This window comes from Rattus norvegicus, chromosome 12 (assembly GCF_021556685.1).
Source record: "Rattus norvegicus strain SHRSP/BbbUtx chromosome 12, alternate assembly SHRSP_T2T, whole genome shotgun sequence".
Taxonomy (NCBI): Eukaryota; Metazoa; Chordata; class Mammalia; order Rodentia; family Muridae; genus Rattus; species Rattus norvegicus.
Window position 1 is genome coordinate 21,203,379 of NC_141545.1, and position 23,158 is coordinate 21,226,536.

A 23,158-nucleotide genomic window follows, 5' to 3' on the forward strand; every position below is an offset into this window, starting at 1 on the left:
CCATCTTTATCTCCAGTATACGTGAACACAGCCTCCTGCTGAGAGACACAGGCTGCTGTCTCCAGAACCTGGTGAATTCATGTCAGGGGCACAGTTGGCACTAACTGACCTGCCAGAGAGTGCCAAAGGGGAGAATATGCACGTGCCCACCGTCTTGGAGAGTTGGGTGGGCATTGCCAGCCTCTCTCGGACATTCAGTTTGAGAAAGCAGGAGGTAGGGCAGCAGCAGGTGGTGAAGCCACCCCCACCCAGCCTACACAGGGCTCCTCTTCACCTCACCCCTCACTTGGCAGGCATGTGCTTGGGGCCCCACTGCTCAGCTGCAGATGAGTCCTCCAAAAAGCACTTTGTGTGTGAAATCCTTTTAGCAGGATGAATTTGGAATCTGGCCCATGGTTTGAGGCATTTGGCAGGGTCCCTGAAGACGCAATCCAATTAGTCCCATGTTTTCTTGTTTTTATAACTGACTCTAGACCTAGGTTTTCTTCAGTGAAGTAGAAAATAGATAGGTACAGGCTATAATATTCATGCACAACCACATTTCTATTCCCTTCATCCCATGTCTACCAATCCAAAACATGAATCAGCTCTTATTGGCTGGAAGGGAGCAGATGCCCAAAAAGAGAGGGCAGGACTCACTTCATGAGGCAAGGGATCCTGGAGCCTGAAACCAGGCAGTGGCAGACTGCTGCTCTGTTATCCTGTACACATGTAGTAGAGATAGGAAATGAGTGTGTGGGTGTACGCAGGCTTACAGTGGTTGGCATTACAGGGAAAGTCTTGAGAAAGGGAGGGGGTAAGTGGTTGAGCCCCTGCCTAGAATCCCCCAATGAGGGGCTGGGGTGTGGCTCAGTGGTAGAGCCCCTGCCTAGAATCCCCCAATGAGGGGCTGGGGTGTGGCTCAGTGGTAGAGCCCCTGCCTAGAATCCCCCAGTGAGGGGCTGGGGGCGTGGCTCAGTGGTAGAGCCCCTGCCTAGAATCCCCCAGTGAGGGACTAGGAGTGTGGCTCAGTGGTAGAGCCCCTGCCTAGAATCCCCCAGTGAGGGGCTGGGAGTGTGTCTCAGTGGTAGAGCATGAGGATCAGCTTTTGTGTGAACTGCATAAAAGTGTTTTATCAGGGAATGGTGGGGTATAGGCTTCAGGAAAAGACCCTGGGAAGGGGAGGATCAGGTGATCTGCTTGCTAGTGAGGCACTTCCTGCTGGGCAGTTCTAACCCTCTGCAGGGCCTCAACTCAGCAAAGCAGGTACACAGGACTACAGTGGGCAGCAGGGTCCCTGTGCATATGGGCTAGAGACAGGTTATGTTCGCTGTGAGCACAGCTCTTGCCTTTCAATTGAGGAAGCAGTGGCAATGAGATTGGGTCCTAGCAAGATAAGAGGCCTGTTCTCCCCTCCGTGCCCCCTTAGGTGTGGAGCTGTGTCTGATAGGAGCTTCCTGTAGCAAGCAGTGAGAGTCACGCTTAGGGAATCAAAGGAAGGAGGCTGTGGACCAGGATAGAGAAAGCCACTGCCATGGAAGTTGACCCCAAGCACAGTTGTCAGAAAGTAGAGTTTAGCTGTATGTTAGAACCTGGGGCGTGAGCAGGCCCAGAGCAGCAATGGAGGGGCTGGATGAGGAATTGCAGCTGGATTGAGAGAGTTAGGAGATGGCTGGGTACTGGGAGGGAATGCCATGGTAGAGTCTGAACAGCATTGGCTCTATGGAGGATACAGCTCATGAGGGCAGTCAGAACATAGTGAGGGCCAGGTCGTGCAGGATGCAGGTGTTTAGAAAGAAGCACAAGGACAAGAAAGAATCCAGCAGAGATGAGAGAATAAAGCAAGGGCTGTCCATCATTGCTAGCAAGAACGGGAAGATGCCCTGGAAAATCGCTATGAAGTGGAAACGTATTTAGCTGTGTTTTGGGACCTACCAGAGCATTAGGGCTGATCGGACCCCTCTGTCTAGTAGAGAGAGGGTGTGATTGGTTATGAGGCTCAGGTTACAAGAACAAAAAGGCCATGGAAGCCCACAGCCTGCATGCGTTTTATGTCTGTAAGCAAGAGTCTTTTAAAAGCTCCTGGTGGATTTCAGATGGTCTGAGGTGTGGGGAGCTGATGGAGGAGGCTTGCCCAGGAACAGTGAGAGATGATGAGCTACCACCATTGTGATCAGAGTGGAAGGGGAGGAGTCCCACTCTCACCCTCCTCTGTCCAGGGCCCCAGAAATGGATACCACTGCCCACAGTGAGGAAAGAAGCCTACGTGCACTAAATCAGTAAGTGCTGAGCTACCGGACAGACCGAGTCACAAGGCTTCTCTGGGCATTCGGTCCAGCAGGTAAACAGGTGGCATTAATTGTCACTAACTGTGTACAGTTACCAAGTGAGGAGGGTAGCCTGAGAACTAGTCAGGCACTCAGTAGGACATTTCCTTGGTACAGGTCAGCACAGAAAAGTATGGATGCAGCATGAAGCAGCCGGTGCTTTACAGCACAAATGCTGAATATCAAGACACACAAAAGGAAACATGCTCCCAAGCCAGGAGACAGAAAGCACCAGAGCCTAACGCAGCAGAAATCAATGCGGACAGATAGCAAGATATAAATGGGCTAAACTCTGTTACTAAAGGGAAGAGACTTTCTGATGAATTCCATGCAGAATCAAAGAAACTGGAACAGTTGGCTGCCAAGGCCACTTGGAATTTGTAAGCATCCGAGCAGGCATCAGCTATTCATGCCTCATCTGAATTCAAGCCATAAAGCATTGCGGGAAGTAGGCAGATATGCTGCTCAGTACCGAAGGTGCACAAGGACATCTGTATTCTACTCTGTGAGAAACATGGAAGCACACAGAGAAGCAAATGTGTCCATGAACACTGTGTGTGCATGTGTGTCTAACCAGTCTCTCCAAAGCTGGAGTGCTTACTAATGAGAAGGATTCACAGAAAACCTTTACAAGCCCAGCAAGGTGTTTCAGCAGGTAAAGGCATCGTACAAACCTGATGACCTGAGTTTGATCTCCAGGACCCATACAGTGGAAGGACAGAACCAATTCCTGCATGTTGTTCTCGATCTACACCCACACTTTGGCTACATGTGCATTAGCGCACACACACACGCACGCATGCATGCACGCACACAAATGCACACACACCCCTCTTACTGTAGCAGCATGCAGTAGACCCTGCAGCCTTGCCACCTCCTCCAACAATATGCAATAGGAAATTTGCTGGGATCTGTCCAGTACAGCCAGTTTCAGGGCTCAATCTATCAGATTCTCCAAATTGTGAGACCTGCCACAGCACATTAGACTGTATTTGAGTGTGGAAGCAAGGGGACGGCTCTCTGGAAGTAAGCACCGTGTTGCTTATTTCTCACCATGGAGGAGCTGTACCATGAATGACAGCGTGTTAGGAACAAAAGCCAGTGGCATGTTAAGATGGCATCCTCCTTAAGGCTGGGAAAGCAGCTCAGCTAGTAAAGTGCTTGTTGTGTAGGTATAAGGACACGAGTCTAGTACTCAGGACCCATGCAGAAATATGAGAGATGGGGAGATGGAGACAGGTCAGCCCCTGGAATTCACTGATCAGCCTGCCTAGATAAACTGTCAGGTTCCAGGTTCAGTGAGAGCCCCTGTGTCCAAGGTCAGTGAACTGGATGGCTCCTGAGGAATGACACCTGAACTTTGCCCTCTGGCCTCCATATATGCCTGTTCCCAAGTATGCATACACACACTGGGACACACAGTTTTTACTGTTAACTCCCCATCCTGTGTGTCTGTAGCAGAATGTGTAAAGAAGTTATCTGGCTTGTGCTTCTAGAGTCTGGAAAGCCTGGTGTTGGGAGGCCAAGTGTGGCAGGAGATGGGATGGGTGAGGGCTCTGAACTGGGCTATCGGCAGTGACACTGGCCTATATGACATGGCCCACCTTTCCTTGAAGTCTGCTGGCATTGTGTTCTTTAGGCCCCTGCACTGAACCTGTATCTATTTGGAGGGTTGGGGCTGAGGAATCAAGGGTCAAGAATCAAGGGTCAGCTCTGGGTGAGTTTCCTGTTACCTGGGCCTGGGGTTTCTTGTCCCCTCTCTGCCACCCCCACCCTTCCCAGCATATGTGTAGAGCAGCTTGTAGACCTTGACTCAAGATAGGCAGCCAGTTCATGTCACTGTCAGAAATGCTGAGATTCCTCACCCAAGCAATGCTAATTCTAGACTACGCTCTCCCTAAGCTCTGTCCGTATCTGTCTCAGAGGCTCTATGGCTCTCTCAGCAGTACATGACCAACCATGTGTTTCCCCACTTAATCTTAGATCAAGAGCATGGGAAAGGAGAAGGAACTATGCTTATCTGACTCAGAATGCCTTGTGGACTGGTGGATCCAGGCTATGGGTTGGCTAGGCAAATAGCCCTCTTCCCCCAGATTCCCAGCACAAACTAGGCATCCAGCCTGGGGATGTTCGGATGCAGACTTTAGGACTTTGGGGATAAGAGGGACCTGGGCTGTAGGTCCCTGTGCATGTTGACCACTGACTCTGTTTCCTTATAGCTGGAGATGGAGTTGAAGATGCTGAGGGCCCAGACAAGCTCAGCCGAAGCCAGCTTCCCATTCTGCAAAGAGGAGGTGGATGCACTCAGGTATGACCTCCTTTTCCCTCCAAAGATTTTCATAGGTCTTGAGATAGGGTCTCTCACTCAACCTTGAGCTCTCCAGTTCATCCAGCCTGGTCAGCAGTGAGCCCCAGGGATCTTCCTGTCCCTGCCTCCCCCGTGCTAGGGGCTATGGACACATGTCTGCACACTGAGCTTGTCATGTAGGAGAGCCCAGCTCTGAACTACCATTCTAGCTTCTGTCTGAAACAGCTATGGGATGGTTGTCACCACTGCCCTGGCATCTTGTGAGAGGCAATGGAATGAATATGGTGAGTTGGCCACTCCCTTCTGATTTGCATAAAGGACTTGACCCCCTAGGGTCTGTTTCTGGCACGTGAGATGTGAGCCTAGGGAACAAAACAGCCCTGTAGACATTGAGTGGTCTTTTGATGAAATGGCACAGAGCTTGGGAAAGGGGAAGCAGTCCTCTCTGACTGGGCCTTTGATGTCCCAGAGACGGTATAGACGTCCAGCCTCTGTGAAATTGACCTTGGCCCTGTTAGGCTCTTCTGACATCTGTCTCTCTCTGGGTAATGGCTGTGACTGACTTTCTAGTTCATAGGGCTGTTGAGGTCAAAGCAAGGAAGGCTTCTTGGCACCTTTCCCAGAAGTGTCCAGTGAGTAGCACTGAGGTCCTTTATGGGTTGGAGGTTCCCTCTCACTGCCAAAGCACTTCTCACACAGACCCAGGCCTGGGAAGGAGCTCTGTGGGGACACCAAGCATGGAGCTGTTTGTTTGCATTTGTCCCAGCGTGGTGTATGCTGTGCACTGTCAGGGCAGAGCGGAGTGGATAATTGACTGGCCAGGAGAGCCACATACTCTGTCTTTATCAGCTCATAGCTTAGTGGGGATGTTATTCACAAGGAATTGTGGCTGTTTAATTATGGCTGGTGCTGTAAGAGCTGGCATCTGGAGATAGGGTCCTTGGGATATGCATCTGGGTGCAAAAGGAGAGGCTGGTGCTGTGGCTGGCTGGGTTGCTGGAGAGTGTCAGGATTTTTATCCCATGAGTAGTGGGAAGCCATTAGGCATTTTAAAGCATAAAAGTGACATGATCTGATTTGTAGCATTAGGCATCAGGCACTGCTGCCTGCCTAGGCCCGGCAGAGGGACTTGGCAAGGCCAGGCAGCCATGACCTGGCTAAGTGCTGGGAAGCGGTCTTTGTGAGACTCAGCCAAGCCAGAGAGGCTGCTCCTGGGCAGACACGCCAAACACCTCCCACTGATAGTCCACAAAGTTTACTTGTGATAAAGCATGCATTCATGTTTGGGCAGAGGAGGCGGGTGTCTAAAGGACCTGGAAGTATATTCCATGCAAGCTCTGGGTCCCTGAAACCAAGGACAGCAGAGTCGGGCCAGCCCTCATTTGCATCTGATTGTGGGGTTCTGCCAAGTAGTGCTATCTCTAGGGTTGGGAAACTGAGGTAAGGTGCTTTCTGGCCTGCAGTCAGTGCTCTACGGGGTCGTAGGGCCACAAAGATAGCCCTGTACACCCAGCTTCATGTTGGCCGGTCGGCAAAGGACTTGGATGTGGGCGTTGGCAAGTTTGCAGAGTCAGTTAGCTGCATGGTCCCCAGTGCAGGTCTCCTCACATCAGTCACTGTTGTCTGAGGGCCTGTCCTCTCCACAGCCTCTTCTGTGGTTGGTGCAGGTGTGGGCCAGAGTGTGTCACGTTTCTTAGGGAGAGCGGCTGACACTTGAGGTTTGATGATTTTTAAATTTTAAAAAGGGGCTTTGCTGTTAACATCTTCCACACTAAGATCAAAGCCTCCTGTCTTCTTCGGAGAGCACAGCTGTGAGTGTGGTGCCTTTGTAGCTGGTAAGAATCAGGGCAATGAGTTTGGAGGGGCAGCAGCCCCCGCTACCCTGCTGGTGCTTTGACTTTCTAGCAGAGGGCAAGTGGGGGTGTCCAGGTTGCTCCTGTGAGCTTGGAGCATGTGTGGCAGAGAAGGCCAGGTAAGCAGGGCCTCTCTGCTTAGTGAACTCAAATGAAGCCCATGCCTTGGGCAAATGGCTTATGCTGGGCCAAACATGAAGGTGTTTTGCATAGCTGCCTAGCTCCTTCCCTCCTTGAACCTGGCATGGGTTTCCTGAGGCCTGCTTCCCACAGGGCAGGCTTCTCTCATCTCCCAGCCTTTGTCCTAATTTGATATTGATTGCTGTGATAAAACGCCAGAGCACAAAAGTAGCTTGGGGAGAAAAGGGTTTATTTGGTTTACAGCCCCAATCATATCCCTGAAGGAAGCCAGGGCAGGAACTCAAAGCAGGAACCCAGAGGCAGGAACTGAAGCAGAGATCATGGAGGAAAGCTGTTTACTGGCTTGCTCCTTGTAGCTTTCTCAGCGTGCCTTTGGACTTTCCAGCACTGTCTGCTCGGTGGTGACACTGCCCACATTAGGAAAATACTCTACAGACTTGCCTACAGGCCAATCTGATTGAGGCAGTTCCACCAAACCAAACAAAAAGCCATCAACCAGCACAGCCCTTCTTGTCACTAGCTTGTGTGGTCCCATTTGCCCTGCTCTCTAACCTTCCAGCTGTGTTCAGACATTGCATCATTGTGCCTCAGTTTTCCACAGTTCCGTCAGTGGACTTGTCATTGTTATCTTGAGCAAGGGGACTGTGCTATACATGGCATCTTGTTTTGCTAAGATACCAAATTGGGGCCCATTGTGCTGCCTTTTGACTCAAGGGTATTCAGAGAGGCAGCCCTCCTAAAATTCTGCTGAGGGTCTGGGTCTTTAGACCGATGCTGCTGCCCCAGCTTCTCTTGGAAGGGACACTGGCAATGTGACTCTGAGGTCTTATTTTCTCCTAGCTGGGCAAGGGTGAGGGACCCTTATTAAGGCTGCCCTCTTGGAACAAGATCCTTTTGATCCCTCTCCTTAGCCTGAAGTGCCTTCCAGCTGGTCCTTCAGGTAACTCCTGAGGAGGGCCACTTTTGAAGTGGCTGACTCAGAGAAAGAGAGTTGACATGAGAGCCCTGCCTCAGGTCAGATTGCCCTTCACTTAAGACCATTACTATGAACACTGCCAGCCAGCAGATACAGAAGACAGGGTAGGGTAGGTGCTGCTATCTGGGGCACTGTGAGGATGAGGGGTGGTCTGCAACCATGTGTATTTGCATAGAACTCTTGGTTACACATAGGGGCACAGGACTGGGGAGTAACGAGCTTGCTGTACCAGCATGAGGACCTGAGTTTGATCCCCATGACCCATGTTTGTTTGTTTGTTTGTTTGTTTGTTTTTTTAAGATTAGGTATTATGGCTTATGTAATCCTGTCCATGGACAGATGGAGCCCTGGGACTCGCTGATTCAGCCTGTCTAGCTGGTGAGCTCCAGGTTTAGTGGGAGATCAGAGAGAGGGGCTAGAGGGGACACCTGTTGTTAACCTCTGGCTTCCGTAGGCATACACAATAGTTGCACAGATGCCATATGGTATGTGAATTGCACACACCTGTGGCATTGGACGATCCTTCTGTGAAGCCAGGCTGGGGAACAACAGTGCAAAGCTAAGTGGCGGCAGCTGAGGGCCTCTCGCCTGGAACAAATCTGGGCTCGTTACTTTCCACTGTCAGACAGGAGCTCTGATAGATCCTGAATGTCTGTGGGTTTAGCAGCTGGGTAGACTGTGGGCTTGCATGTCTGGGCCAGAACCTGTTAGTCACACTTCACAGCTTCCCTGTTCCTAGCCATGCTCACTGCTTGCTGAGCATCTGCCTGAGGTGGCATTCCTAGGCTCTGGGGAGCTGAGGGTTACCATGACAGGGACATTGACTATGTTGGCCTTTCTTGGGGAGGAAAGCAGGAACTCTGTGACTGTTACTCAGTGTGCTCTAGCTGGGTCACCCTCTCTAGGAGACCTTTTGCTTGGGTAGCTTGTCACTTGTCACTGTGTCTTCACAAGGGGAGCTTGTCTGGACCATTTTGGCTGGTACTACAGCTCTGGCCACTGGACAGCCCCTCTCCTACTGAGTCTTCATGTACCTGCAGACTTGTATATTCACGGCAGACTGAGGGAGCGAAGGCCTAATACCAGTAGACACAAGCAGAAACATCTAACATTGGGTCACAAAGAGAGGAAGGGGCAGCCTAGTCGGTGGCCTTCTGACTGCTGATTGAGTTGCCAACTAAGATACTTAGGAAGGGATCATGTGTCCCCAACAGCACCCATCTCTGCCCCACCAGAGCAAAGCAGTGTGAGCAAGGCCACAAGGTGCCTGCTCTGCTGAGAAGGCATGGCCTCAGCCTCTGGACCCTGCGGGGAGCCATACTCACAGCCATCGGTGTCAAGTTCTTCTGTCGCATGATCGAGTGTGCTCTCAATTCCATGCAGCAGAACTCTGGGATGCAGGAGGTGGATCAGCTAGGTCTGGATGTTGAATGCATACTACTCCCTGTAGCTGGTAAGATGAGCAGATGTACACCAGTCATCACCGTCCGTCAGAGTCCACTCTGTGTTTGTGGAGCTCTGGCCCCATACCCTTAGAACGCACAAGGAAGACATGGCATTATTCATTGGCCATGCCTTTGGTCATAAAACAAACCTTCATAAAAATCTAAGAAATCAGGTAGCAGAGATGGCTCAATGGGTAACAGCTCTTTGCTAGGTGGACATAAGGACCTGAGTTCAAATCCCTAGTACCCAGGTAAACAGTGGGGCACAGCTGTCCATGTGCCTGCCTGTAACTCCAGTGGCATAGGATGCTGAGACATGAGGATGGCTGAGGTTTGTTAGCCACTAGCCTAGCTTAGGGTTCAGTGAGAACCCTTGTCTCAAGAGAATAGTTTGAGAGTGATAGAGCTGGTTGCCTGATGTCCTTCTCTGGCTTCTACATGTGACACACACACACACACACACACACACACACACACACACATTTAAGGTGCATAGAGAATATGTCATCTGGCCCCACCAAACTCAAACTAGATGTCAGTAACAGAATGCAAGAGGACGAGCTGTTCCCATGTGGAAATTAATAGCATGGTTCTGAACTGCCTGCGGACCACACGGGAGTGTGGAAGAGAAGAGGAACAAGTGAACGCTAATGAAAACACGCTCATCAGATCAGATCCATGGAGAGAAGCCGCGGGCAGCACCCAGCGTTCCAGCTGACAGAGCAGAGGCCCTGGCCCTGCCACCAGGAGGACATAGCAAGCAAAGGAGCCCAGGATGAGAGGGAAGGGGGAGGTAATGAACTTGAGAAAGAAACACAATTGAGAAAAATGCAGAAGCAAAAGGCTGGTTTTCTAGGGGGAAAATCTATAAAATTGACAAACTGCCAACCAAAGTGAAACGTACTTGGAGAAGCAAACGAGCGGTCTCAGGAATGACACAGGGACACTGCTGTAGAGAGCCTGTGGCCTCTGAAGGATGACATGTACAGGAACACCAGCTTGTCACTAGCAGGTCTAGTCAGCCCTCTGAACCAAACATTACCCCCAGCACAGTGTCCCACCTCTAATCCCAGCCTGGGGAAGTAGAGGCAGATGGATTAGAGTTCAGTCATTCTGGGCTACATGGTGAGTTTAAGGCCAGCCTGAGCTACATGACTCTGTCTTCAAAGGTACAGAAAAACAAACACAGGAACCAAGATGTACAGTGAGGTTGATGAACACTTTAAATGTGAAGTCACAATTAAAATGCTCCAAAGAAAGAAGGTTCTAGGCCCATCGATTTGGTTCCCTTAGGGACCCTGCTCACTAGCCAAAGCCTAATGGGCACCAGCTTGACTCACTCGTCTTCCACAAGACAGAGGGTGTCTACAAAGTACAGCCAAAGGGAGCCTGGTGCTCATGGGATGAGGCTGTGTCATGGCAGCTAGTGACAGAGACAAATCTGCTGGAACACTGCTGCTGAAGCTGCTGCCATTTATTCAGAGAGCTGAGCGAACATTTCCTTACGTGTACAAGGTTTCTGGAAGACCTACCCAGCTCCAGCTTGATCTCCCTCCATCCTGCTTCTGGTACCTCCTGCTGGGGCCTCTGTGCTGTCAGAGCCCCTATAGGGTCAGTAATAGTCATGCATCCTGCTGTAGAGGGTCACACACACACCACTCCATCCATCTGCTTCCGACTTCTAAGGGAGTTTTTGAAGCTCTTCCTTTGATTTCCTGTGGTCAGGCTTCAGAGAAATGAGACTGCCTTTATTCTCAACTGCAGTGGCATTCTGAGAGATTGCTCCTAAGTGCCGTGTTCACATGGCCATCCTTCTCCGTCGCTGTGCTTGTTTGTATGTGGGCTTTTGTTGTTGCTGGTTCTTTTCTAAGGTAAAGTTTGCTATATAGCTCAGGCTAGCCTTATTCTCTTACCTCCTATATGCTGGAATTAAAGACAGGAGGCGAGTACCACCATGCCCATGGTTTTTTGTTTGTTTGTTTGTTTGTTTGTTTGTTTGTTTTGTTGTTGTTGTTTTGTAAGTGAAACACACATACAAACCAAAGAAGAGACTAAAGGAAAGCAAAGAGAAGCATGCTATTCATACGGTCAACTAGCTGTCTTCATGTTGAATGCGAGCTTCCCCGTGTCCTGGGCCTGCTACAATCTTCTCTTGGTTTTGTGTCAGTGGAAATGGAACCCAGCGCCTGCTCCCACCTCCATGAATGTGCTCTTGCATGGGCTAGTGAACTTGTGTGTGAGGGCCTGTGAGCACATGGGCCGCTGTGTGTGCGTGTGTGTCCCAGGAAACTGTTTATCTTGGTGCTTTGAGTCCTGGCCTGGAATTCACCAAGCAGAATAGGTGGGTGTGCCAGAAAACCCCGGGATCCTTCTGTTTGCACCCAGCCTTTGTAAGCATGGGTTCTGGGGATCAAACTCGGGTTCTCCTGCCTTTGTGTTCTGTAACAGGCTCCTTCAGGCGGCCATGAATGCAATGGATGTGGTCATTTAACTAAATGGCTTCATCAGCTCAGGGCCAGCATGCCTACTGGGTGGACTATGTGCCTGTTACCTCTTAGCGCCGACATCTTCCGCTCAGCACCACACCCTTGAGGGCATCTTTTTTTTTTTTTTTTTTTTTTTTTTTTCCGGAGCTGGGGACTGAACCCAGGGCCTTGTGCTTGCTAGGCAAGCGCTCTACCACTGAGCTAAATCCCCAACCCCGAGGGCATCTCTTTAAAGGAATGTCTCAGCCCAAGGCTGAGCCAAGGCAGGAGGTACATCTTACCGGCTGGCCCTTCTTTTTCTGTCTGCTCGACCCCAGACAGCCTCAGATAGCCTCAGACAGCCTCAGACAGCCTCAGACAGCCTCAGACAGCCTCAGATAGCCTCAGATAGCCTCAGACAGCCTCAGATAGCCTCAGATAGCCTCAGATAACCTCAGCATTAAGCTCACGTGTTCCTGAACACAGGCGTCTACATGTTTATAAAGATGACTTCTTATTTTGTTATTATGTGTAAATGTATGTGTGTTTGCACGGGCATGTGTATGTGAATGTAGGTACCCGTGGAACCCAGAAGAGGGCACCAGAGCCCCTGGAGCTAGGGTTATCAACAGTTGTTCGCCTACGCGAACGGTGGTTCTTCTGTAAGAGCAGCAAGTGTTTGTTACTGCCCAGCCACTGATTGCTCCAGCCCCGTGTGGCCACGTGCACATAGGTTTTCTTTTCTTTTTCGTTCCTATTTTATTTTATTAAAGTTCTTGGCCATGCTCTTCAGGTCTTAGGGGAGCATCACATTCTGCCTTGTGTAAATTTATCCCCAAATGTTTTCGTCTCTCTATGCTGTAACAGACGAAGTGCACAGCAGAGTGTCCACACGGTGATTTTTACCGTGCTGCTTTGCTGGGTTTATGCGTCAACAGAGCATCTGTGAAGAGCAGTTTGCTGCTTTTACAGTTTGGAAGTTTTGGTTTCAGTGTCTTGTCTAATTGCTTTGGCAGTTTAGTCGGAAGAAAACAGTAAGAACAGGCATTGTCCCAGTTTTTTTAAAAAAATAATATAATTAGATTGGTGTGTGAATTGAACACAGGTCCCCCAAAAGAACAACTGATGCTCCTAACCACTGAGCCTTTTTAAAATCTCTTTAGCCTTTAAAAAAATTTTTTTTTACATCCTTGGTTTTTTGTTTTTGTTGTTGTTTCAGGAAGGGCATGTCCTGTTGAGGCTGCTGCCCTCTGTGTTCGAGGTGACAGGTTTGGTGAAGGGATTTTCCTGTGTCAACTGAGAACAGAGTAAAATAGGGCTTTTTGTCCTTGTCTCATTAGAGGGTCGCCTAGCACAGTTTTACGTGTTGAGATGCCTTGTATTCCTGCTGTTTTCAAACCCCTATAACAGCATGGAAAGCTTCCGGAGAAAAGCGGTACATGGCTAAGTGGGTCTACACCTGCCCCCATGTTTCCATGGTCAGGCTTGTCCTCTGGGTTTACTGATCTCAGTTCTATTTGTTTCTTTTAAAAAATAATTTTAGTTTTTACTTCATAAATTATTAGGTCTGCAGTTTTGCAGTTTGAACCCACAGCCTCATGTATGTTAAGCAAGCGCTCTGCAGAGCTACCTGTCCAGCCCCTTTTTCTATGGCTGCCATTTACATTTTGGGACAGGATTCCACAAACTGGTCCTTGAACCCACTTATGGCCCAGGAAAGCCTTTAGCTCTTGATCCTAGGCCACCAGGCCCAGTTTTGCCCTAGTTTTCTGGAAAAGTTTTGCCTCTCTTCAGTGTCTGCCCGCTGCTAGTTTCAGAGAAAGGGCTTCCTCCTCCCTTTCTCTGCAGAGTTGGGAGACTGTGTGATCCTTTGAGTGTTTGCTTGTGTTAGCTGGCCTGGCCTTCTTCCCTTCTGTTTGACCCTCACATTGATCGAAGGTTTATCTGCTTCTCTGGGGATCACCTTGGAAGGTGGCATCAGTAGGAGTCTACCCACATCTTGGCTACTTGGGTGTGTGCCCAGTTGTCCCTGGCATCCTTTTGTGATCTTTATTCTGTGGTATCCTCTCACATCTTCCAAGTTCATGGTGAGCTCCTCTCTCCGGTTGGTTTTGATTGGGTGTTTGCTCTGCGATCTTTCACACAACCCAATCCCAATCCATTGTATCCAGCCTGCTGTCAGCCATCAGCTCATCTGCTCTCCTTTCCTGGTTCTCTTTTAGGTTCATTGTGAGGCCTTTGAGTGACATCTTCCTTGTGTTTAGAGCTCTCGGTCTCTTGGTGTTTGTGTCTGGTGTCTCCTAATCTCCCTTGTGAGTTATTTTTTTATCCCAGGAGTTACTTCAGATTGTAGTTTAAATTTTTGTTTTATAGGTGTGTGGTTGAGTACGGATATGTGTGAGACAGGTCAGCTTCAGGCATCAGTCCTCATAGAGTCTAACACCTGCCATCTGAGGCAGCGTCTCTTAATGGCCTAGGGCTCATCACTTGCTTCTCAACCTTCCTAATACTGTGATGCTTTAGTACAGCTTGTGTTATGGTGATTCTCAACCATAAAATTATTTTCTATTGCTACTTCATAACTGTAATTTTCTACCATTACAATTACTAATGTAAATATCTGTGTTTTCCGATGGTCTTAGGCGACCCCTGTGAAAGGACCCCCCCCCAAAAGGGTTTGAGACCCACAGGTTGAGAACCACCGCTCTACTCTCAGCCTCCTTACCACTGGGATCACAAGTGTACATGCACATGTCCAGCTTTCCTGTAGGTGCTGGAGCAATAATGCAGCTGGAGTTTGCTACTTAGTAGGTTTTTCTTCCACCATTTTCCACCCTCTTTTTTCCCTTTCCTTTCAACCCCCAACAGTAGATGGGGGTGTGGGAGAGGGGAGGGGAGGGGAGGAGAGGAAGGAGAGGAGAGAAGATAGGGAGGGAAGGAAAGAGATCCCTGAATAAAGTCAGGGGTTGGAAAGTATGTGGTGTTACCATTAGACTGCTTCCTGCCGATTAGGGGTGTTGAGTTCCTTGGGGCAACTTTGATCTTCTCTATCAGGATATCTAATTTCTTCTTCTCGTTTCTTTTTGCACATGACTGCTTAACAGACCATAACCAACAACCAACCAACAATTACACCACACCTCTCAGGACCCTAACATTTATATACCCTCTGAGAAGTCCCCAGAATTCCAAATGTCACTCAGTCACAGAATCTGTCTGCAACTGGCAAAATCATGCCCCTTCCAAAGCATGAGGCAAATCATAGTCAGTTAACATGGATGATCTGAAGAAGCTCCATTTCCCCACATTTGGGATTAAAATGAAAACATATTCTTATAATATTTTTTTGAGAAGCTAAAATTCCACAGTTCTCACTACAGAATAGAACTCAAGTACTCTTATTTTCATAGCAATTGCTTACTCACAAAGCCATCTCCCTAACAGAACTGTTGTATTACCTCTGGCTGTCCCTCTGCTATTGATCTCTATCTTCATTTATGACAAGCTTTCTACTAAATGAATATACTAAGACTTGTGTTGTGGCCATGCATTAGGTCTGTTCTGGACTGTTCTGTGTCCTATTTCAAGCCAGCCAGGGCTACATAGTGAGATCCTAGCTCATAAAACTGCACTTGAACTCCTGGCCCCCCTCTGCCTTGGTTTCAGGATGGCAGGATCACGGGTGCATACCCATCGAGCTCAGCCTTTTCTCTGTTCTTGAAGTGGAAGCCTGGGTTATTGACTTGAGTTAAGAACGTTGGATACTATGTATTTTTTCTCTGAGCCTGACTTTCTTGGCTACACTGTGTCCAGTTCCACAAGTTTGCTGATCTCCTTTACATTCTTAGAGCTGTGTGATTAGTATGTGTTGTTACATTTCCAGGTGGCCAGAGCTTTGCTGTTTTTGGTTTCTGCTTTAGTCCTGAAGTGCTTTCTGGAAAGTTCCTTCCTTTTAGCCCCTTGTAGCTGGCTGGCTACTTTGTTTCAGGCTCCTGGACTCTACCGATTTTAGGACCTGCTCTATTTTATGGTCTGAGATCAGTTCAACATGAGGAACTGTATTAAAGGGTTGCAGCATTAGAAAGCTCTAACAGCTCCTGAGGTTGTTTTTCCATTTGCAGGTTCCCCTCTAGTGTGTGGTCACTCTCAAGGGTGGCCCAGGGGGCCTGAGACACAGATTCCTTACCTGCTTCTAGCCAAGCTTCAGGGTTGGCCAAGACCCCTGGCTTGAGTCCTTACACCTGAACAAGTGCTACTCACTTCTGCACCCTCTGGAGTCACCACCATGGCCGTCACCTTCCATCTGTGTTGGACTGAGTGGCACCTGGTTATGTCATGGTCTCCTTGCAGGTTGAAGGTGGAGGAGCTGGAGGGTGAGCGGAGCCGTCTGGAGCAGGAAAAGCAGGCTCTGGAGATGCAGATGGAGAGACTAACCCTACAGGTAGGTTTGGGGTGGCCAGAGAGACGGTTCCTGCACAGGAGGTACTCCTTCCAGCTCCCATGAGTGAAACCCGGACTTCCTTCTACACATTCACCCTTACGTGGCTACTGCCGGGTTCTGCAGGGGCTCACCGCGCGGTTCTGCTTCATGCCCTTGGTTCTTGTGCTTCTCAGCACTGACCTCGGCCTCTCTTCTCTCTGGTGCTGCCCCCTGTCGCTCCCATTTCCCTGTGGCTATGACCTTCTCTGCTGTCTGCATTGGACTGTTTCTTTTCTTTTTAGTTTTCTTCCTTCTGCTCACACTGCTCATGGCAAGAAGCCCACAGGTTAGAGATTGCTTGGCTTCTAGAAAGGCCATTGATTTTTACCTTGGCACCTATTAGAGGCAATCAAATCATGTCCCCATTACCAATCTTGGTGATGGGAGAGGTGACAACTTTGATGAAGTGAGGTGTTCTGAACCTCGGCTGTACACATGCCCAGCCCTAGGACCCGTTATCTCATTGTGTTCTAATTGGACCACTGTCCTGGGCCGAGGGCTGCTGAGGGTGAATCAAGGCTACCTGGCTGCAGAACTGTGTCAGGATAGGGTGATAAATGCATTTCAGTGCAGCTCGCAGGGACTTCAGGGACAGCACAACTAAAGGAGGTGCCAGTGTTCTGTGTCCCGTGTGGGCGACTTAAGAATGTGATTTGCAAAAATCTCCTTCCCGCAGAAGCACAAGTGTGTGTGCTGGCACTGCCCAACCCTGCAGCTTAGACCCTTCCTGAGAGCCAGAGTGCTAGTGGACCACATTCATCCCTACTCTTTGCTGCTGTGTGGAGCACTGGGTGCAGACAGGCACTGAGTATGTACATACGTGAACTACACTCACACCATGGTGGAAAATAGCATGGAGGGCTGAGTCTGTGGCCCTGGAGAGCAATGTCTATGCCAAATGATGGTCAGGAACCCAGGGATGGTATGCCCAGTTGGCATGGCAGCCTGAGGTGGGAACAAAGCAGCTATGGCTTCGGCCCTCACAGTTGTAGAAATTTCTAGACAGCCCCATAGCCCCTGCACCTCTGTAGGCTGTGCGTATACTTCAGGAAGGGGCCTTACCAGAGCCAGACTGCCCCACGAGGCCTGACTCTCCTGTGCGGGCTTCCCCCGCTGCCCTTAGGTCAGGGCTGCTTGGTGTTTTCCAGTCTCTCTCTGGTCTCAGAGCTGGAGGCTATAGCAGGACTCCCTGGTCCCTGCTGCATCCCAGACCACCTTCTCCGCTAGCCAGTACTGGACTTTAGCTGGACCCCACAGATGGGCACATGTCAGGAAGTCCAGGTGATCCCCACCCTGTACCATTCACACAGAAGGTCTCTCCAGGCAAGGTCGTGTCCACTGTTTTATTAGTAAATATAAAAGCCATTTACTCAAGCTGTTTGATCCTGGGAGTTTGGTCCAGTTCCCTTTACATACCAGCCTGTCCCCTCTGTGTCCCCCTATACCCTTATCAGACAAACTTGTAGGTGGACTAACCTGGCAGTTGTCTGTGTCTTGAATACTTAAGTCTCCTTCCTGGGTCACTGGTCTCAGCTTAAGGGGCCCCATGCTAACTGCAAGTCTATGGCTGCCAGACTGGGTCTGTTCTGTATGTCCCAGCTATTGTCATATCTGGGCAGGGAGGATTTTTATACCGAGGACTGAACTGGTTCTGCAAGGGGGTATTCGTCGCCTGTGATAAGGAACAGTTCCCGTCCAGCCTCAATGTCAGAGCTGGCTCCTCATCTGCTGTCTTCCCAGTGAGGGCAGGAGTACCTGTGTGAGCAGCCCGTAGGAACACTGAAAGGCAGGGTGGCTGCAGGTCCTTCTGAGCACATGGGGACAGAAGCTGTGACATGAGACTGGTCCTGGGGGAAAGGCAGACAGACCTGGGTTTGGCTCAGCAGTGGGCCAGGAGGAGTTTCCTGTGTCAGAAGGTGACTTGGGCACGTGAAAGGAGAAAGGCCACCACCTACACACACTTTGGATGGGGTTGGCCATGTTGATTTCCCATCTGGGCTGCTGCACTTTCTTTATAAGACTGGGTGATGAGGGAGGATTCTGAGGGAATCCCGTGCTAGGTCCTTTCTCCCCCCCATCTCCCACCATCCCCCAACTGCAAGTCCTTGTTAGATGCTCTGTCATTCTTTTTTTTTTTTTATCAAGGTCAAAGCCCTCCTTGCCATTGTATATTGGTCTTGAACCTGGGCCCCTCTGGTACTGGGGAAGAAACATCCATCCTGGGGCTTCTCCTTAAGGCCTGACCATAGCATTTGATGCCAGCCCCTTTGAGACCCAGCCTTCTCTGCAGCTCTAATGGAGCTGCTTGGACCTGGAACCTTGTGGTCTAGCCTTTGGGCTTCCTCACGCCTTCCTCATGTGCTCAGTATGCAGGCAGCCTCCTGCTCCCCCACTCTCCGACCGCCTCACTCTTCCCTCTAGAGAAGAAGAGTGGCTTCAAGTTGGCACTTCAAGGAAGATTGATTAAAATCAGCTGCGGTTCATCTTAATTGGAAACATATGCTCAGAGAGGGAGCTCAACTAGTTAGGATGTTTTGTAATTAGTTCACAGCTGGTTGGCGAGGAAGCAAAACTCTGGTGACCACTTAGAGCTGGGTGTGTGGGTGTGCTTGGGGGCTCAGTGGACGGGTCATCACAGTGGCTACACGCAGACTTACCAAGTTGATGCCATCCTTCCTGGGTCTCCTGGGTCATTGGCTATTTGTACACTGACTAGAATGACCTGTGTGCATTGCTAGTACAGCTAGGGAGCAGGGAATGGGTTCTGGGTTCTACTTGTCTAATGGGCTTACATGCCAGCTGGCTGGGTGAACAGCAATTTAGGACTCACAGACAGCCCTGGCAAAGCTGGGAGGTTAGACACAGTGGTGCAGGCCTCGGCTCTCAACACAGTAGCAACTGTTCTAAGTTTCAGACACTGGACTACATAGTGAGATACTGTGTGGAAAGTAGGGGGGTGGCTATCTGCAGGAAGGCCTTACTTAGAGAAGGGGAAACTAAGGCTGGCACTGAGGCAGATAGAGGGATTGTCAGTCTCTGTCCTTCCTTAGATACCTGTGTTTTCCTTAAGAGCAGGGACAGCTGCTTTATTGCAGAGGCCCATGCTCCTCACAGCCTCCCATAAAGGCCTCCACATAAGTGCGTCTGATGAGCTAGGTCAGGATACTGTGTAGGGACACCAAGAAGAGGCCTCTCAGGTGCTTTGCCTGCCTTGAGGCACAGAGGAGCTTGTCCAGGGCAGGGCATATCCTTGTGTGGTACAAGCGAGGTTCCTCCATGTGAAAGGTGGAGTGCTGAGCCAGCCCCAAGACTTGTTGCCTCCTGGGTCCCACATCATAGACTAAGGGCAGGCTTCCATGGAAGCGGGCCCTACTGCTTTCCCCAGTGTTTTACTGCAAGCATTTTCAAGATAGAGAAGTTGAAAGAACTTTACAGTGAATGCCCACTTACCCACCACCTACATCCTGCCGGGAACAGCGCACTGTGGCTGTATGACATTCCTATCCATCCCTCTGCCATCCATTAGTCCATTTTATTCTTTTGATGCATTTGAAACTAAATTGCAGACATCTGTACACTTCCTCTAAGCACTCGAGCATGCATGTAATTAAGCAAATTCATCTCTGGAATCTGACGCCCGGGCCCCCACCATCCCACAGAATCGCCTCATCATAGAACAGAGCTCCTCCCTCCACCAGTGAGGCTGTGCCAGTGGACCCCAGTGCCAGGCCTCTGAGCTGGCACATTCCTCTCACAGTCAGGGGAGGCTAGGCTGGTGTCCGTACCACCTTACAGTCCTTCTAAAATGCTGCTCAGAGCAGAGCCCAGACGGCTGCCCAGTGACATTTAAAATCAGTATATCTTTTTGGAAATGGAGTGGGCAGAAAATTGCTGGGTTTCCTGCGAGCGGAAAGCTTCCTGAGCCTGCAGACGTCCCTGCTCCTGTCTGCGTCACAAGCAGCAGTGCGGTTAGGGTGCCCAGCCTCACCTCTTCCTGTGCCCACACCTTCCACACACACTTCTACAATGTCAGGGCGTCACTCACCATGAGACACCCATCTCAGGCAAGACCCTAAGATACTGAATGAAAAAAAAAAAAAAGCATTGTCTGGATCCTTGAGCTCCAGGCTGTTCCAGCACAAGTCTCTGGCAGCCCCCAACCCTTACCTGCATGCTAAGTGACACTAAGGAGGTGGCACTAGGACTCTCTGCATGAAGGTCATGGATCATGGAAGGCAGTAGCATGCCATAGAACAAGAAATGGGGTACCAGCATTTAGATATCAGAGCAGAGACTTGGGGCATCCTCTAGAAACATCTCAGACAAACCCTGCTCACTGCTAACTCATCAGTCCTTTCTTAAAGACCTGAAATGTCTGTGAGGCCCACAGAGCGCTGCCCTTCTCTGTCATGCAGTGGTGCCTAGGCTGCAAGAACCAAGCCAGACACCCCTCTGGCCACTGCCTTGAGCCCCTTTATAAAGCCTAACCCAGCTATGCTGGCACTCCTGCCCTACTTGGCCTAGTCATGGCCAGCACCTCCTCTCCGGGTATGCACAGAGGCTGGGTTGTTGTGGGGTTTGACCCCCTCCCTGTGGGCAATGGCCAGACCTCTCCTGAAGACTTGGAATCATGACTGCAATCATGGGAATAGGGTGAACATGGAGACTTAGCGTCATCTACATGCCTCTTCTTGAGCCAGCATGTTGGCTGATGTGTTAGTCTGGGGAGCTCCTTTGTGTCCCTCTGGAACAGATCTGGTTTTGTCTTGTCATGCTGTGTGCACGGTTATGTATGGACTGTTCTGCGTGGGGACTCCTCGTGGACCTTTACTACCGTCATCAGTCCTTCCTATTTTCCCTTCCCTTTTCTTCTCTACAGTGTTCAGATTGTACCCAGGGCTAGGTAATGTTCTACTGCTGAGCCATGCCCCCAGCTGCTCACAGGGAGGTTCTAGACAAATGCTCTACCATTGAGCTATATCCCCAGCCTTCTGTTTCTTTTTTATTGTGAGACAGGTTCTCACTATGTTACCCAGATTGGCCTGGAAACCTGCTCTGTAGGCCAGGCAGTCCTTGAAGGACTTGAGAGCCCATGGGCTCTCTTGGAGCCCATGTAGCTGGGATACTGGGCCTGCACCTCACACCCTCCTGTGCCTTAGCATCTTGCACAAGACAAGCATATGTCCTCCCGACCTGACTACCTTGTACCAGGGCTGGGAGCTGGCTTTGACAGAGAGGAGGTCAGCATCTCTCCTGGAGTGGCCTCCTAGCCCTGCCTTACAGAATGTCTGTATGGTGTAAGATACTCAGTGGAAGGACGGAGTGCACAGAGCCACAGAGGCGAGCGCGGCAGCTCATGTTTATTCACGCTGGAGACTAAAAGCAGCCGGCTTGCTGATGGACATTAGGGTAGTGAATTTCCACAGGCGCTGATTTCTTCTGATTGTTTTTGAGCAACTGATGCACCCTCCATACTAAGCCCCTCCTCCTCTCGATGTCACCTCCTACAGAGCTTAGTCCCTTGGGCCTACAGGCGCTCAGGCACCAGCTGCTTCTCCTTGCTGGAGCACTGAACTTGCTAGAATCCCGCCTTCCAATGCATCCAGGGTCTTCATACTCCACAGATCCCAACTTGAACCTTTAGATCCCCCAACTACTGCCTCAGCATCCTGGCTTGCAGTTCGCAGTCTGCTCAGGAGACAGGTTCTCTGACAGTCTCTCATGTGCCCAGTGGTCCTATCTTGCCATAGCTTTGTGGCTTTCCAGCTTATTCCCATGGCCTTCTCTGCCTGAAGCCTGCTCGGCAGCACATAGGACCCAGAAGGCAGCTCCAGCGGCGCCTTCCTCTCTTGATACATCTGAGGTCTGGTGATTTCACTTTTACATGGTGAGTAAAAGAGAAAGAGAAACAGGAAAGACTGGTGAAGATGGTAAACTTCATACGTGCAAGATGCATAGCAAGACCCAAGGTAAAACCAGATCTGTTCCATAGGGACACAAAGGAGCTACCCAGACTAAGAGACATCAGCCACCATGCTAGTGCAAGAGGGCAGGCGTGTAAACAACACTGAGTCTCCTTGAGGTTCTTGTGAAGAACTTATTGCAGAAATTAGAAATCTAGTGGTGGTGGTTCTCCTCCTCCTCCTCCTCCTCCTCCTCCTCCTCCTCCTCCTCCTCCTCCTCCTCTTCCTCTTCTTCTTCTTCCTCCTCCTCCTTTTCTTCCTCCTCCTCTTCTTCCTCCTCTTCCTTCCTTCCTTCTTCTTTCTCTCCCTCCTCCTCTTCCTTTTTCTTCTTGCTATTCAGGAATGGAAGCTAGCCTTGTACATGATAAAGGATCTACCACTGAGCCCCTCGATAGGAATTGGACAGGTGCTGTACCACTGAGCCACACCCCTAGTCTCTGGTTGGTCGATTCTAGTCAGGTGCTTTACCACTGAGCCACATTCCCATCTCCCAGCACTACAGAAACCTGTGACTAATATTTTTGCGTGAATTGACCTTCTCTCACACATTCTCCTACAATAAGGTACGCTGAGAGGTGAGCATAGTGGCACCAACATGGAGACTGTCCAGTCAGACTGTCTCCATGGGGAGCTGAATGAATAGAACAGCTGCCAAGGACCAGAGAACTACATAGAAGCAGTGCTGTGTAGGTGCGGCATGGCTGGTACTATTCAGCATCCTTTTCACCATCTGTGCCCAAAACAGATGGGCTAGGTTGGTCCTGGTGGCTGGCTCTTCTTGCAGTGACAGCCTTACAATAGTCCCTGTTCAAATGAAGCGCTCTCTGCCACAGAGTATGGTGTTGGCAGATATAGCACTGACCTGCGCCTATGGATAGGACTGGTTTCTAGGGGAAACACCTTCAGAGGCTTCATGGATGCTATGGCCATTGGGAAGACCCCTTTGGAGCCAGGTATAAATAGGCCTTCGATCTTAGCAGTCAGCAGTCTGAAGTAGTTCAAGGCCAGCCTAGGCTGTATAAAGAACCCTGGTTTAGGAAAACCAACATAATCTGAAAGTACCTTGATTTAACCTGTCATGTTTAGAAGGTTCAGAGGCAGGGGATGGGAGGAATATTCATTCACTGGGCTCACATGGAGCACTTGTGTCCATGGGTAGATAAGTAAATAAGTGAGCCCTGGTCTTTCTATGTCATGGAGTATTATCCAGCCCAGAATGAA

General features: G+C 50.0%; 1 protein-coding gene across 1 annotated transcript in view; it reads left to right on the forward strand.

Annotated features, from left to right (window-relative positions):
* The window catches only part of Mad1l1 (mitotic arrest deficient 1 like 1), a 310,787-nt gene that overhangs the window by 199,006 nt on the left and 88,623 nt on the right, over window positions 1-23,158 (forward strand). The window contains 2 exon segments of the mRNA NM_001109387.1: window positions 4,526-4,614; window positions 15,845-15,935. Coding sequence (NP_001102857.1) covers window positions 4,526-4,614; window positions 15,845-15,935 — 180 coding nt within the window.